This window comes from Anas platyrhynchos, chromosome 12 (assembly GCF_047663525.1).
Source record: "Anas platyrhynchos isolate ZD024472 breed Pekin duck chromosome 12, IASCAAS_PekinDuck_T2T, whole genome shotgun sequence".
NCBI classification, from domain to species: domain Eukaryota; kingdom Metazoa; phylum Chordata; class Aves; order Anseriformes; family Anatidae; genus Anas; species Anas platyrhynchos.
In genome coordinates this window covers 2,321,316-2,338,521 of record NC_092598.1, presented here as the reverse complement: position 1 = coordinate 2,338,521, position 17,206 = coordinate 2,321,316, and the positions used below count along the sequence as shown (strand labels likewise).

The window sequence follows — 17,206 nt, the reverse complement described above, 5'->3', positions numbered from 1 at the left end:
TTGAGTCCCAAAAGCTCATTTTTTTTAAACAGAATTTCTGGCCAGGAGTCACAGCAAGGTCTGTAGCCCAGCACTGTGCAGCAGCCAGAAACCTCATTGCTTGTGCTGCTCAGGGTTAGATACACGGTCAAGGAACCCTAAAACATCCACAAAGGAAGGTCAAGTATTCCTGTAATTCTGAGATACGATTCTAGATTTTTTTTTTATATGAGAACTTGCTGAATTTCCTTACATATAAGAAGCATGAGTGCATCCTTAAAGATCAGCACGCTTCTCGATGGTTTCATTCCTAGGTGACTTTGCACCATGACCTGCAAGGTGATTTGGGTATGAAGAGCACATCTGTGGACCCAACTACACACCTGTGTGTCACATCCAGCAGAAACAACCCTAAAACATGCACAGTCACCTTCCAAACTGGCTTCACTGACCAGTCCCAGGCACCCCAACTCCCAGCCGAGTCCTGCTGCCTGCTCACCAGGTACATAGCATGGTCAAAAAATACAAGACAAGGCTGACAGAAAGCAATTTGGGAGAGCTGCTAAAACACAACAAGCAAAAAAAAAAAAAATCCTTGTTCTTTCTAAGAGTAGAGTGAAAAAATGCTGATCCTGTCTATGCCACAAGTTATTTATGCTATTTGGGTGGTACAGACTGGAGGGCTGTACAGGTGGGGGTACAAATACAAGGTTTTACACACTAATAGGCTAAAGCCAGGACACGGAACTTTTAAAGCAGCACAGCTTCAGTCACACAAAGGCTTTTAAAAGTTTAACTTTTATATTAGTGAAATAATTGCGTCTCAAGTGGATCAGTTATACTGAGTCAAGCCTCAAGAAGTTGAAAGGCTGTCTTAAGTAGGAAACCAATTTCTCCCCTCCTTTTGAGGGCATGAAAGAAGATATGAAACAGCTGTCCGCAGAAAGAACACAGGATTTGCTTGTGATCTGTGTGGTAGTATTGCCACATACTTCTTTGTCTTGAGATGTTACTGCTTTTTGGAAAATAATGAAAATGTTCAATGGCAAGATAACAAGAAATAAAAACAACAAAAGCTGAAGACGGAAGGTCAATGCAGAGAAGGACATACTTCTGTGAAGTCTCAAAAGTTTCCACATTTGAGCAAGAAACTGTGGCATTGCTCCTCTGTTTATGGATACTGTAAACACGAAACAGCAATGGGAAAGCAACCATTAAAGCACGCTAATCGGCTGTGCTCTGACTCTATCCAGAGTGTCATGGGAACACGCACCCCCTCCACCGCTGAAATTTCAGCACCGGAGAAATCACCACAGGAGGATTTTCCACTTGGCGTGTATCTCGCCCCAGCAGCCGTTGCCAGCTTGGGACTGAACCTTAGGACTCTTGGTGCTACTGCTATGAGCTCCGCTTTGTCCAAGAAGCATTGTGAGTGGCATAAAAGAAAACAAGGGCACACACAGGAGCTGAAAAAGCAGGACACTGGCCTGGTGAAGGGGCTCAGATCACCCACCTATTCAGAGGTTAATTGGGCTTTTAGAAGAAAAAACTTACCATTTTAAAGTGTCAGCACTTCAAAAGACTGGGCCTGTAGTATTTTGCCTGGAGAAGATCCAGCAGCTCTTCACTGTGCTACTAGTGCCCAGCACAACCTCAGGGAGCACTGGCATGAAGGCTTCCAACACAATGACTTTGTCTCCCTGCTCCAAGGCAGGTTCGCCTTACTTGATCCACTCCTGAGGGATGTTTACTAACCTGCTGTTGCAAATCTCTGCTGAAACAAGTCTCACAGCCTCTCTGGACAATCTACTTGAGCTCTGCAGTATAGTTAAAAAATGTTTTTCTAACAGCTAATCTAAAATTTCACTCGACTCACAGATTGCACTCGTTTTTCTCATCCAAGTGAAGACTGAGAACAGTGCAGCGTTTTCCCATTTTTAGTATGCTTTAAGTGATGGCAGTATGTTCTCCTTTGAAGGAAAAAAAAAAAGAAAAATGACAGTTTCCTGATGTATCCCTGCTACATAAGAGTGTTATCTGCCATAATTTAAAGAAAAACAGAAAGTTGCAAAAGACACAAGTATGTGAAAGCTAATAGGAAGGGCATATGAAGGGAGCTTGCAAATTCTTAATGACTTAGCAGAGAGCTTGCAACTTCCATAAGGAGATTAATAAAATCCATGTGAGACCATGGGCAGAATCCTAGGCGGTAGGTTGTAAAATAGAAACTCAGACAAGCAGTAGTGTGTCACTTAGGAGGGCATATAAACGCAGGCTTTGTAAGGAACGTCCCCTGTAGATGCCCAGGTTGCCAGTCTGATCCACTCTCTTTTACAATGAGTATGGTGTGCACACACAGGATGAAAATTTATTTGCCTTCAGGTGTTAAAATTTAACTACTGCCTTTGACTGTTGTAATTTTTATTCTGTCTTAGGTGGCAAGGTTGTTTAACAGAAGACTAAATGTCAGCTATACATTAATTTAGCTGAAGACTAAATGGCAACACACACATAAGTCACAGTTAGTACGTCTTGAGACCCACCACAAACTTGAAACTGGAATAGGTTTCATACCACCTCCATCCAAAAGATGTACACAGAGGGAAGCAGCTTCAAACATGCTATGGCTTTAGCATAGACCAGCTTTTCTGAGGCAGCACAAAAGGTGAAAGCCATTTGTTCAGCCCTGGCCTGTTATCCTGTTGAGCTGTGCACTTTGTAAGGTCAGCTAAGGGCACGAGAAAGCAGCAACCAGGACATCTTTGCTAGGGAGAACTGCACAAAGGACTCCATTTATAACTCATCAGATGTACCACTGGCAGCCAAAAGACTACGTATTATAATACTGGGAGAAGAGAAAAAACAAAGATTACAAGTTATCAGGAGATAAAAAAGCTGCTGAGACAGAGGAATATAGGAAGGGTGGGGTTTATACACAAAACCAAACTCTCATCTTGTTTACAGATTATAAACCTATAGAATTAACATATATATCTACATGAGGGACCAGCAGAGTGATTTACCCTCAAGAAGAAGGACCAAAGATCAGTACAGAAGGAGGGAAGGTGATTCTGAAAATGCAAATTAAGATTATTATCTTCAAATAAAAAAAAAAAAGTAAAGACTTCTAATGGTGTAAAGAACTATCAAAGGTTTATTTTTACTTTTCCTTCTAAGAGGGGGAAAAGTTCAGCAAAGCAGTCTGGGGAGATATGAAGAGGAGGGAGGTATATTCTGTGATAAGCTTCAAACAAGGTTCCTGTTGAGTGCAAGCACTGAGCTGGAAGAAAATAAAACCTCTGATAAAGCAAGAAATTCTGCAAAGACAGCACTTGTTCCCATAGCTGAGACAGGAATTAAAATGCTCACGTGCATACACATACCGCCCCCTGCTAGTACAGAGACAGGAGGAACTACCCATAGTCTATTTATGTTTGTTATATAGCTACTTTTATCCACATTGAACAAGTAGGGTTTGTACTATTCCCTGAATATTTTTGTTTGTTTTAAACAGAACTCACACACAAAAAAAGCAGACAGTAAAGCCTCTCTGTGTAGGTTAGTTAATTAAAGGGGTTTGGAACAAAGTATCTCCCTAGATTTTGAGAGGATTTTTAAAGTATATAAAGCAAATAAGCAAAGAAAAAAAAAGGGGGAGGGTAGAAAACTTGCTTTATCTTCCCATTTCTATAAACATTTTTTGGTTGTTAGTTGACAGACATGAATGCTGCTGTCAGCTGAGAGTCCTAATGAGTTCATTATACAGTGAGAGCACGGGTTTCTGCAGCCTTGGCTGAGCTAGCTGTCTGAGCCTTTCTCTAGCATGAGCTTTCCCTGTGAACTTGCCTTAGATGTTCCATACTTTAGTGAGGTAAATAAAAAATGTTGTAAATAAAATGCACAAGTGCACTCAGCCCCTTACAAAGCACAAGCTGGAAATATCGGACGAGCATGCAAGAAATCAAAAGATGCTTGCAATACACTTCTGCTAGCTCTGAAATACTTGGGACAGGACTGTTGGGTTTTATCCCCAATTCCTAGATTCTGCTACAACTACACACCACATTCAAAAGAAAAAGGAAACGTACTCACCCCTTGCAAGCTGAACGAAGCCAAGAATGATGATCAAAGCCAGTGCCAGCAGTTTTGCCGCAGCAAAGGCATCCTGAACACGAGTAGCAGCTTTCACACTGTAACAGTTCACTGCTGTGAGGAGCACTGAAAGAAATGGACAAGAAGAGACACATCAGCTTTCAGTAAAACAAATTATGACAAATTGGTATTTGCTTTTCGCCAAAACCTAAACAAATGTGAAGTGTCTCTTAAAAAAATAAGCAACAAACACATTCCATGAAGTTCACGAGTGCAACTACATGCAATGGTTTCAGGAGCTCCTTTCTAGTGACTTGACAGAGTCGAGACCATTCCAATATCACACCAGCCACAAGCAGCCTTCAGTCACCGAGGATCACATACTGACTTCTTTCAGCCTGAAGTTCAGAACTCTGTGTTCTTCTTCAAAAATTTGCCACATTTTCAGTAACAAATTTCAAGTTTTGAGTTGTTTTGTTTGGGATCTGAAATAGTAACTTGTCAAAAAACAAGACTTTGCAGCTATGTACTTCTCTATTCTCTCTCTCATTTTTGCAGCAGGCAGTTTGAATGGTGCATGCACCCCTTGGGACAGGGAACTGCCCTTCTGCACTGGAAAGTACATTTCTGAGGGCATACAAATAAAAGTGGTTACCGCAACCATTAGACTCAAAGTACTCGGCTGCAATCCCTCTTAAGTTGATCCAATTAATGTTGCATGGAAACACCACAAAAATGTCAGGACAACTTCCAGAAGTGATATATTGTTACTTGGTTAACAATAGCACCTAGAAGGTTACCAAGGCCACATTGTGCTGCCCACTGCACAAAAGAAAAGAAAAGCAAGCAGCCCTGACACAATCAACAACCTATGAAACAAAAAAAGCCTGCAGGTCAGCAGTGCAAAGGGAAGGGAATCCAGATCTGATGAAATCCTCAAGCTGTTGCCAAACACAGCACTTACTGGCTGAGTTTCAACTGCTTCGGAGAAAATAATGGTTAAAACCTTTATTGATTGTCCAAGCCACTTGCTATTTCTGTGCCCTGGTCATCTCCTGCTCCCCAGAGCTTGCTACAGAGACGGGCAAATGTCACAGAGAGAGTGACAGTGCCCCACGTGCTGGATGCCCTCCCCTCCTCCTTGTCCCCGTGCACTAAGCCACCCCTTGTCCCCTCGACGTCCTGCCAGCCGGCTTGTCACCACCACCACCACGGCCCGCGACATGCCCCCGGGGCCAACCAGTCACCGAGCAGCTCAGGGAGGAGTGGATGGACGTCAACCTTCCCTCTTTAGCCAGAGGCTTCTCCCTGCGGGCTCTGATCCTTTCCCACTCAGGTTGCAGCTTGTATTTTTACTCTGCAGGAGCCAGGCAAGTTTTTCTAAAGCTGGGAGAGGACAGAGCAAGGCAACCAGCACTGCTCTGTTACAGGATGTGCTCGAATAAAACCCGGCTACTGCGGTCCTTCAGATGCCTGCCACCCATTTCCCTTTCACTCTGGCAAAGGCTCTTTCCCACATCCTGCAGCTCGTTTTCACAGGACCCCCCCCCCCGCCCCTGCCAGAGCCAAGCAGCTGCTCCCCCAGACATTCAGGCTGGACACAGATGACCCTCCAGAGGTTATCGGCTATATCTGTACTCACAGTTAAAAGCCCAGAGCATTTGGTGCAGGTATTTCAGCCTTCATCAGCCCCCAGAGGAAATAAGAGGGGGCTCGGCCGCACCTTCACCAGGTCAGGCTCCAGCCCAAAGCCTGTCCCCACGGGGCTGAGCCATGTGGGGTGCTTGAGAACAGGGGGGCAGAAGGCTGATAAAGGCAGAAATACCAGGAGCTGCATGGCTTGTGCCCTTAGACCCCCGACACACACAGCATCACAAGGAAAACCCCAATTTTCCTTTTTTTTTTTTTCCCCCCTTTCCAATTTTTGCTCGTCAGCTCAGAGCAAAGGCATGCTCCCACAGCCTCCCATCCTGCTTTCCAGGCAGGGCACGAGTGGGACTGGCACAAAAAAATGCAAAGTGAGAAGTAAAATGATGGGAGGAAGAATGAGCACTGACATTTAAAAGGGTCTTATCAGTTGTCTGCCACCCTGCATCTTGTCCGGCCTGTGAGAAAGCGCAGTGGAAATTGCTCAGGAAATCCCAGAGCCCAGGAACAGCCTTGCTGGAACTTAGAAACACTCAGATGTGCCCATGGCTGGCATCAGAGGCCCCAGTCTTCAGGGACTCCAGTTTCTGGGGCTGACAGCAATGATTAAATTTAGGGTTCCCACTTGAGTGAGCACCACAGAGTGACAGGATTTCCTGGTGACTCAGAGCACACAGAGGCAAGAAGGGATGCAAATTGCATCAGTCATTCACATACAGGTCTGAGAGCCTGCGATGACCACAGCACAACGGCGATATGCAGCAGGCTAAGAGGATTTACACTTCCATGTACTGCTCAGCTAAGGGCTGCAGAAGAAGCTTGTAGGGGATCTTTAGGTGGGGAAGAACAAAGCCAGTCTCAGTGCAGCAGAAGGCATGTCCCAGATGCCTTCTTTCAGGACCATTGGTTTTTTTTCCTCTCCCTTGCAAAGCCCTAGGACCTAACATCATTTAAACACAAGAGTATAAAGCTTGGAAAAAAGAGAGCTGGAAATCTTCACAAAGAAAAGCAAGGGATCCAATTTAAACTACAAGAACGAAAGGCAGCAGTAAATGAGGAATTTCAGATTCAATTTTTTGGGGGAATCATGAAGTTGAAGCCCGTTTGGCACGTCGAGGGTGTCTGGGCACTTGGAGTTGGTGAGAGCGAACTGACCCAGAGCGGCAAGGCCAAGCTGCTTTGTTTCGGCCGAGCTGCCTCATTTGGGTGACCTGCCTCATTTTGGGCGACCTGCCTCCACACAGAGCAGAGAGCAGGCGATGAGGAACAGCACTGAGGCCGGTCACGCTGCCTCTATCACACAGCCCCCCCGCCACGTGCTGCTCCAGGCAGATAGGCCCTGACGCAGACACCACGTGCGCGGCCTTGGAGGCCTTTCAGCACCAGGCCGGCAGTGCCAGGTTAGCAGGGCCACAGCTCTATCACCCTGCAGCAAGAGACCCGGACACATCCATACAGATATACAGGAGAGGATAAAATACTAAAATAGATAGCAAGGTCATCATGCTGGGTGTCTGTGCAACGGGGAGGCAGGGAAGAGGAGAGAAGGAAGCTGTGAAATGACACTAAGCACACAGGACAGCTCGTCTCCCAAAAACACCTCTGGTGAATCCTGCTGGGGAGGGAACCGAGGATCCAGGATTCACTTCGACCAGCGATTATGCTAAAAATAAATCTCCCCTTGTTTACAGAGGGATATTTAAAGGATGAGCTAACCCATCTAAAAGCACACTTTTCCCGTTAGCGAGGGCAGCCCCTGGAGGTGCACCATTTACATTCTCTTCCCCATTTAGGCATTCTGTTTCTTTGACAATCGCTGGTTCAGCCTCCCCGGTAACTACCGACTTCGCCGGGATCGTTTTTCATGTTCTGGTTCTGTATGAAGTCGGCTGCTTGGGCTGCGGGACTGCAGCAGTGTACATAAAAGGCAAGAGCTTCTACACGGTCCCAAACTGAAAAGCACCACAAGCTTCTGTATTCAGCCCTCAGAAACATATCAGTGCCAGATAACCAGGCTTTGGAAAAATAAGAAAACACTTCGGGCCAGAGACTGCGAATAGGGCTGAGATCTTCCATGCCAGTCATGACTCAGAGTCCTTCACGCCACGATCTCTCTGCTTTGCTTTTCCCACCATGGAATAATATTTGTCTTTCCTAAAGGAGTGTGGTAGAGTTATTACACTTTAATGTTTTCCAACATCAGACAGGCTAAAACAAAACAAACCAAAACCAAAACAAAAACAATCTCACTCACTAGAAAGACTCGTACAGACACCAACATGAAGCAACAGACCAAGTGCTTTTTCAGTAAAACTCCAACACAAATTCCAGTGGTTGCTAAACTTCTCAGGAGACCAGAGGGCTGGGGTTTCTTAAAACACAACATTTTACCCCTTTTTTATTCCTTTAATCTGAGGTGCTGTCCTGTGAAGCAGGGGCTGAGGGACGCCTGGCGCTTCTCCACTCACCTGAAATGAACTGCTTTACATGAACAACAGGGAAAGCTTCACAGTCACAGTCACAGCTACGCTATAAATCAGCGCCATGATACAACGCAGGGAAAGATCAGACCACACTGCCCTAATTTCTGTAGCACCCTTCCTAAAGCCACTGCTACTGGCGGCTGTCAGAAACCAGCTTGGCAGCAAGGCAGCCCTTCGGTGTGATCTATCAGAGCTGTTCTTAGGAGTGAGTCTAGGAATAAGAATTTCAGCACAATCTGAAGTGACACCATCTGCCTGATCCAGCAGCCCCTCTCCAAAGGCTTCACATAATTGGGATAACAGGAGTGAGAGTGCTGCAGAGATCTGAAATGTAAAAGAAGGTGCTATCTTTTTTTAAAAAAAATCCTTGGTAGAAATGAAGAAGATACTCAGCTGTAGGCAGAACATACAAAGTACTGCACACCCCTTCATCTCTTCTGGTGACTTCTCGTATGAAATAGCCCAGCTCCCAGGGGAGCTGCACTCCAAGCCACTCAAGCCACCCCTGGCACAGGGAAGGTAACAGGACCTGGCAGTCAGGGGCTTTCAAGGAGACATTTGGCTTTATAAAGACAACAGAGGGTCTGGTTTCAATTATTTATCTGTCCCAAATGTAGTAGTCCCAAATGGCTTCAGGCACGTCACTTAACCTGTTCTGCTGGTACTCGGAGGCATAACTGGGTGATTTCCCCCTTGCACTGATAGGAACGAAGGATAAACTGACTAAAACAACATAGGATCCAGCACAATATCTTCTCTACTCCCACTCCCTCTTATTTTATGGGCATATTCCTTTGAGCTTTGTGGTCTCAAGTTCCAAGATCCCTCCCAGATATGATTTTTGTGTGACAATGGGAATAAATCCCTACAAAGCAGATACAGAAAGGGATTGTGACAGTCCCCACACAGAATAAGGCCATGATGAATGCACTATGTGCAATAACATCTCCCGTGTCTAAAAAGCAAGGGCAGGATGTAGTAAAGCTCCCCTGTGGGAGCATGTAGTTCTGCCCAATGCAAACAGTACATGAATGGAGCCCTAATACAGGTAAGCCAGGGCTTGGCATTTATGATGAAATGGTCTTGGCAATTATTCCCTAGAAGAGGGCAGGGCTGCAACGGGTAATGGAAGGCAGCCAAGGACCGGAGATGGAGTAAAGACAGCGTTCGAGGTGGCTGCATTTGAAAAAATGCAAATGGACGAACAGCAGATATACAGCCCTGTGCACTCATCCTCATTCACGGGGAAAAAAGGATCAGATTCCAGCAGCTTATGTGACTTGTTGACGAGTGTTTGCTTAATGCCTTCCCAAGATCTTTAGCAGCTTTGCAGATGAAGTGCTTCTGAAACGGGTGTAAGAGCTCTTGAGATACTGGTACAGCTGCCTTCACGCTGCGTGAGGTCACACACTACCTGGGGAGCCTTGCACAGTATCAGTTTTGTTTGTTATTTTATTTCCTGTATGTTTCCCTGACGTGGTTTGCAGCGCTTCCTACTTCCTATATAATTCTGTATACACCTCTACAATGAAGATGAATGTATTTAAGCAGCTTGCTTTAATATATAAATCTAGTTAACTTACTGCAAGTTACCCACGAATTCATGATATTTTACCCTATTCATGATATTTTGAGACCAGAATGAAAGGGAAATGTAGGGCAGGGAAATTTGTGGAACACGTTGTGGGAAAGAATGAGGAAGAATGAAGAGAAATGCTCCACCTCAGCTTTCCTATCTGGAAAACAGGGACTGTAATGCTGACCACACGCAGAGGATGAATCATGCAGTAACTCCTGTTTATATCTCACACATTTCTAAAGTACTTAGTCCTTACAATCCTAAGACGATGCTTCCATTTACCTCCTGCCATGAGATAATGTTAATTTTCTCCTTGTAATTACAGAACAGTTCCCAGCTCCTTTCTATTGCTGCATCCTAAAGCCAGAGCTGCTCCTTCCTCTCTTTGTAAAGTGCAGACATGTTTTGTCTCCTAGCTGGGGCCGTGCACACAAGTTTCAAGCAGAGACAAGGCAAGCTGACTACATGGTCATCAAGAAGCAAACCATAGGGATGACACCAGTACATAGCACAGAAACAAAGTAGTCCACAAGCTTTAAAGAGAACACACTGCCTGGTGAGAACTGCTGCCTAAGCCCACGAGAGGTTAGACGCGTCTAAAATAAGAGTTACTCTACATAGTACAAACAAGTAAGGGCACTACACTGACTACAGTAGTTTAAACAGGTTGGACTAGATGATCTCCAGAGGTCCCTTACAACCTCAATCATTCTGTGAAACCAATACCTTAACTATTTACTAAGGCCAAAAAAAACCCTCACCTTACATTCAGGCAGCTGTGAAGCTACAGAGCCTCCCTGTAGCCTCAGGTACCTATTTCTAGTAGCACAGCCTAACACCAGACACGCATACAAGGGTGTGCACAGAAAACGGGTTGGGAAATTTCAGCTTGATAGATACTGGGTGAAGCCTCATGCCCCGCACATTGGTGGAGAGAAAAGGCAGAAGGAAAACCTCCTCCACAGATATTTCTTCAAGGACCACTCCCTGGAGAAACGAGGCTATTGGAAAGGAGCACTTGGCCCCAGAGAGAATGTGTCTATGCTAAAATTAACTTGTATTAATAATAATCACACCTGGAAGCAGTTTCCTTTTCATTTTTCTTCCCAGAACAGCAATGCTGAGGAATTAGGGGATGAGCACATCAACAAGTGACAGGTAAAAGAAGGCAAAGGCTGCCTTCCCACTGGATTTAAGAGGGATCCTTTCCAGAGCCACCTCCCCGCTGAGACCACGAACCCTGGATGTCTCTAACAAGCAGCCCTTTTGGCTAGCTTCAGCCAACAAATGTGGTGTGTGGCATGGAGGCTATATACAGTCGGTGCTTTCACTGGTTACAGAGCGGAAAAAAAACACTGAACAGAGGAAGAAGAGGGTTGGCAACAAGATGCACATAACAATAACCACCTCCAGACAGGTGGGAAGAACAGAAGAACCACCACCCTGGGGGAAGGAATGCTTCTCACTTCAGTTCGTGTTGCACAGGACAAAGAGAGGGGCTGTAAAGCTGACTGCTGTCACAGCTCCATCTCTCAGCCAACTTTCAGTTCCAGAAAGCCTCTGGTGCTGTACCAGGCTCAGGAAAGGCACACAGAGAAGTTAGCACCAAGGGGGGATAACGTGAGTATTTCGTCATGTATCACAGCTCCCAGAAGCATCCACACCCTCAACTTTCCAGAACTCTGCAAGATTAAATTAACAAGCACTTACTTGCCATCTCTCGAGAGCTGTGCCAACCTAGTACAGCACGGGGCAGAAAGGCAGCACCAGGGACTGCCCAAAGGAAGAACTCCACGAAGAATTTCAGGTTTGCAGATACTGCAGAGCCTGGATCTCAAGCTGCACGTGATTACCATAATTTCATATGAATTATCTTCTGAACAGCAAACAAAACCTTACTAATATTTTATGTGCATGTTAAGCCCCACGGAGATGTCACCATCCTTGCAAAACAGATGGTCAGGTACTCCAGATTCTTACCTAGATCACGATTATGCTACACACCTTCCCCTCGCTGTACTGAATTAGGTTCCACAAATCCTCAGGAGGGTGGCTGGCCTTCAGCACTGAGTGCTAAATCCTGGGTCATGAACTTAATGAAAAATTCCAGGCAGGTTTTAGTGAAAATCCCTCTACCTATGCCACGCAGGGGGGCAGAATTCAGCTCTGTAGGCTGCCTGGCAAGAAACTGCTTCCTTGTCCATCGCGTTTGGATTGGGACACGCTGGGACTGCCAGACTACCGGAATACTTGAAATACTTTGCGATGTTGCTTTGAATTAGACTGATTATGGGGAGTTTCTCTGAAAAAGCCTTCCCAATTTGTTCATGTTAGAAGAGCAAGACTCCAAAGGATGTCAGTGGTAATGTAAATCATTCAAATACAATAAAATTTAATGGGACATTTGTTGTGAGAGCCAAGAGAGGGGTGCCAAGAAATGCAGTAGTTGCTTGCTGTGTTACAAGAGTCCTCCAAGCCCTCATCCATTTCAGGAGAGTCCTGCTAGTGTCAGAGGCTATTTTCATTAATGCTCCTCTCTCTAATTAAACGCAGATTTTAAGAAAGCAATCTCTGTCTTGCAACATCAGCTGTACAGCAGGGATCCTACAGAGACACCTTCCTTCCATTCTGATCAAACAAGTTCACATTTACAGATGCAGCTTGGTTATTGAATCCACCTTACTCAAAGAAAAGGAAAAAAAAGCCTTCAGAGCTTTACACCTCGCTTGGCCTGACAGATTAATTCCAAGCATCAACACTGCAGAATAAACCCATCTTAGACACGTATAAGGTATTTTATTCTTGCGTTACTTACCATTTAATAGCTGATGAGTTCAAAATCCACCTACGGCTTCACTTTAAATCTGGGTAGCTGTTTGACCAGCTGTTTAAAGTAAAACATCGGTACCAGATAAAGACGTTCCTGCTTTCAACACGAGCGGTTTCTAGTTGAAATGCTGCCACTGAATATTCACTTATAGACTATAGCTATAATTTGGCAAGCATTCAAGGCACGTGCTTGCACACTTTTGCCAGACCCTGGATTTGATGCTATTCTCCTTTAACTCACCACGCACTCAAGGGGCTGGCAGGCACTTAAGCTTCCATATGACACGTGCTGGTAGATATAACTCAACTCTGCACTGACTGCTACTATTCCTCCACTACGAGGATGCTCATAACAAGAGACAAATGACAAGTATGTGCTCATTTTGCTGGAATTCCACGCTAGCAGAAGGAGTGCCCAAAGTAATATTTCAGAAGTGGCAAAGGAAGCCTAGAGAACTTTGCAGGAAGATTAAAATACTGGAGCTTTGGCAGCAGCAGATATCGCTGCAGCAATACTGGGGTTATTCTTGCCAGATTAGCATATATAATTAATAAGTGATAAAAGGCTTGAGAAGCTAACACTCAAATCAGTCATTTGACATTGGGGATCAAGAGTAAAATTATATGCAACTGGCAGAGTTTCTCAAGCTTCTCTGGAGCAGATTATGTTGTCAAGTATAAAATAACCTGTTATGCAGCACACAAGGGGTGCGAAGCAGGCTGTGTATAAGAATGTGTGTAGGAAGAACAGTTCAGGCACTTGTGAAACACCAAGCAAGAATGAGTTCATGTCTGGAAACAACATTATCCCGTCTCCCTTCTCTACAGGAAATTTATTGTACTACAGTTCAAAGAGCTATCACATGTTGAAAATCTTCAAATTAGCAGTTGGAAGTAAGAACTATGTATGTTATCTTTAACCGGATAATTTGAAACTTCCTATCCTTGAGCCACCTGCAGAACATACACAAGCATTGGGCTGTGCTCTGTGATTTTTAATGATTTTTGTTAAGGTTTATCAGTTTGTCGATATTGATGTTATCAACTATGAGAAGTCAGGACCTGGTAACTCTCTGTCCATCTTCTCTAAAAGGGGCAAAGTTGGTCTACAAGAGATCATATTTAAGGGAATTCAAATGGCTCTTGAATTTTCATGCCTATCCAAAAATTCTCAGTTTCACAAACTTTAACTTATTCTGTTAAAAAATACTTAGATATCAGATGGAGTTTGCATTTATTATCCTTTAGCATTTGCTTTTTATGATTTATCAGCCTTAGAAGTATCAGACATCTAATCTTTCACATTAAATGACATGCAGTTTATATGACCGTAAGCTACTTAAGTAACCCACGGCCTGAAAACCACTAATTAAGCTACCTGCAAATTCTTACACCTAGGGAGCACTGGGTGTTTCGCAGTGAACATAAAATAAGCCACACCAACGACAAACTGCTTGACCCATCTTGCTACAGGAAGACTTCCTTGTAATGAATTCCCACACTTTTATTTGACAGCCTTAATTAAGCATCCGTGATGTCTTGTGGAATATGCCTCGCATACCAACTGACTGTAGATTACAATCTTGATTTCAGAAAATACCTTTTTGAAGTTAAATTCTACTTACCACCCACCTTGTTTTCTTCAGCACATTAAGAGGAACAAAATTCCCTCTTCCAACCATATTTTTTCTTTCAAGACTGTGATTTATTCAGATTATCTTAATGCCTAGGAATTCAGTTTCTGCATTCCATGGTGGCAAATACTGAACAACACATAATTTATTCAACTGTTCAACACCAGTAACACCTGGAGGGGAAACAAGTAACTTTGTATTTCTCCTCTTATGAGAAACCATACAGTCAATTACATTTTATGTTGACACTCAAACTTTTTGCAAAGAATACAGCTGGTACTGTTTTAGATGGCTGGGCTTTGCTTGCATAAGTCATCAACTGTTCAGGGCCCCAAATTCCCCCATTGCTTCTCAAACCATGCTTTCCCTCTTTGAGATAACTCATTAACATATGCTCTAGAGTGTATGACCAGATTTCCTACACTAAGGCTCCTGAAAAAAAGAACCAACAAAAAACACAGTCACTGGGTAGGGGCATGCCTGGAACAACCACGTAGCAAGCGGCTTGTTAGTCCGTGGAAGCTTTGTGTGATTTGCTTAGTCCTTGGACCAGATTTACTTCGTTTATTGTTCCCATTTCATGATGTGGTTTTGGCACCAGACAGCAGGAAAGCTAACTCCAGAAATCAAAGTTGCAGAGAACTAACTTGCTGAAGGCAATGCGCGATGAACTAACCTTTTAAAGCAGAGGAGACAAAGAAAGATTTAACCCAAAGCATAAACAATCTAGTAGCCAGGGGTGGTGGGAGTAAAGCTTGAAGAAGAAACACATGGAAATGACGCAGATTTGTGGAACCAGCAACTCTTTCTTTGGCGTTTCAAGGTAAAGGGTCAAGAACAAATTCTGCTTCGGGAAAACTACTAATTGCTAGCATAAGAAAGCTGCAGAAACTTATACTATTTATTAGAGAAGAAAAAGTGGGAAGGAAAGCTGGCATCAAGAAGTGTCATGATGCAATCCGCCCTGTCTCTGAAGAGATCTTGCTGCAGGCAAGTCTACTTTACGCTTGTATTTATTTTCTGACCAGTAAAATGGGAACAGAGACACCTGAACCAAGCTCTTTTGGCAGAGTTCCTGCAGATGAAAAGTAGGTTATTCTTGATTATGTTGTTAATTATTGTACAGTTTGCTGCCCTGCTGTTGCTTATGTTATTATATCTGCTGGCTAGTCATATACAGTATCTATCAAAAGACTTGGTCCCTTGTGTATGAAGACATTTACAGATAATATATCTTCCCGCAAAGACCACGTGCTACAACTTGTGAATGCCTGCGATCCTCAGAGGGTGAAGGACTCTAACACAATCTCCCTTTGGACAGCACAAACGGGCTTCTCTTCACAACCTCAGAAAATAAAAATCACACGACTAACTTCCCACACCAAATAAATGTTTTATATAATAAATAAATAAATAGAATAGCTCCTCTCTGAACGTTTATTTACAATGGCACAGCAACTACCAGTGGAGGGGAACACCGACTGGCTAGGAAATAAGGGAAGAAAGGCAGAAAAACATCCAGATTTTAAAGAATGGGGGATCTGGATGGGGTGACTTTGCAGTTGCCAGAGGAACACAAAATGGGGCTTCACTGGCAAAGCCCCAGACCTCAAGATACCAGAGAAAAGATGAGAGCTGCAGCAGCACGTGGCACAGCAGAGACACCAGCAGCCGTTAAGTTCATTGTGGCACAAATGAACTCCTCTGTGAGGCACCCGCTCACAGGAATTAACATTTGCTAGCAAAAAAGAAAGCAATAACCCCAGTTTCCAAGCATGGTGTCAGTGCACATGGAGCTGAGAAATGCCTCAAAAGCGGTGCAGCAAACAGCTGGGTGGTGCAGCACAGGCCACATTCAGCACCAACTGCTGGCAGCAGATAATTCCCCGGCCCCAGCAGCTCCCACCCCAACCCGCACACAGCAGCCCCGAAGTGCTGGGGACAGCAGAAATCCCATCCCAGCGCACGCACCGAACCCACACCGCATTTATCGTGTGCGCTTGCTGCAAGTCCCAAATCACAGGGGCTCCCTAGGCCAAAATCGCCAGCCAGGGAATCCTCGTGCTTGAATTATTTGGGATGGTGCCGTGCTTTCCACTCGCATCATTCAAAACAGAGCCAAAAAACGTGCCTGCAACCAGCACGGGGATGGAGCCAGCTGCTGTGGCCGGGTTTTGCTGCATGCAAGGAGGAAATTGGTGAGCAAGCAGGAGACACGTGGAGCCGTGCAGCAGGACAGCGGCTACTTACGGACACACAGACAGGCCACCAGCTTGGCAGCATCGTCGGGCACCGGGCAGGTGGGGAAGATGGGCTTGAGCAGGTAGGTGGCGAAGACCAGGGCCACGATGTACTGCGAGGAGGGCCGGATGATGAGCAGCTCTATCCAGAGCTTGAGGAAGGCGGGCAGCGAGCCGTACACCTCCAGCATGTAGGCATAGTCCCCGCCGGACTTGGTGATGGTGGTGCCCAGCTCGGCGTAGCAGAGAGCCCCCACGATGGAGAACGCCCCGCAGACGGCCCACACCACCAGAGACAAGCCCGGCGAGCCGGCCTGCCGCAGCACCCCGGTGGGGGTGACGAAGATGCCGGAGCCGATGATGGTGCCCACGATGATGGCCACGCCGTTGAGCAGCGTGATGGAGCGCTGCAGGGCCACCCCTTCCCCTTCTCCCTCAGCCTCAGCGGCGGGCGGCGAGGGCGAGCGGGCGCAGCCGTTCTCCTGCGCCCCTCCGCCCGCCGCCTCCAGCATCTTCTCCATCGCTTGCTTCTCCTCCTCCTGAGCCAGCGAGGAAGCCGAGCCCGCCGGGCTCCTCTTCTTCACCGTGCTGCCGGTGCCGGCGGGGCCGCCGCTGCCCGACATGGCGGCGGGGCGCGGAGCGGGGCGCGGAGCGGAGCGGGGCGGGCGCGGCCGGGCGCTGGGGCCGCCACCATGCAGCCGCCCCTTTTGTGCCCTGTGAGGC

The 17,206-nt window shown here is 45.6% G+C and overlaps 1 protein-coding gene across 1 annotated transcript in view; it reads right to left on the bottom strand.

Annotated features, from left to right (window-relative positions):
- The window catches only part of SLC7A5 (solute carrier family 7 member 5), a 39,709-nt gene extending 22,503 nt beyond the window's left edge, over nt 1-17,206 (bottom strand). Inside the window, exons 1-2 of the mRNA XM_027465794.3 lie at nt 16,494-17,206; nt 4,072-4,197 (exon numbers count right to left, since the gene is read on the bottom strand). Of these exons, the coding sequence (XP_027321595.2) occupies nt 4,072-4,197; nt 16,494-17,106 (739 nt within the window). The 5' untranslated portion in view covers nt 17,107-17,206. The remainder of the gene's footprint in view (nt 1-4,071; nt 4,198-16,493) is intronic.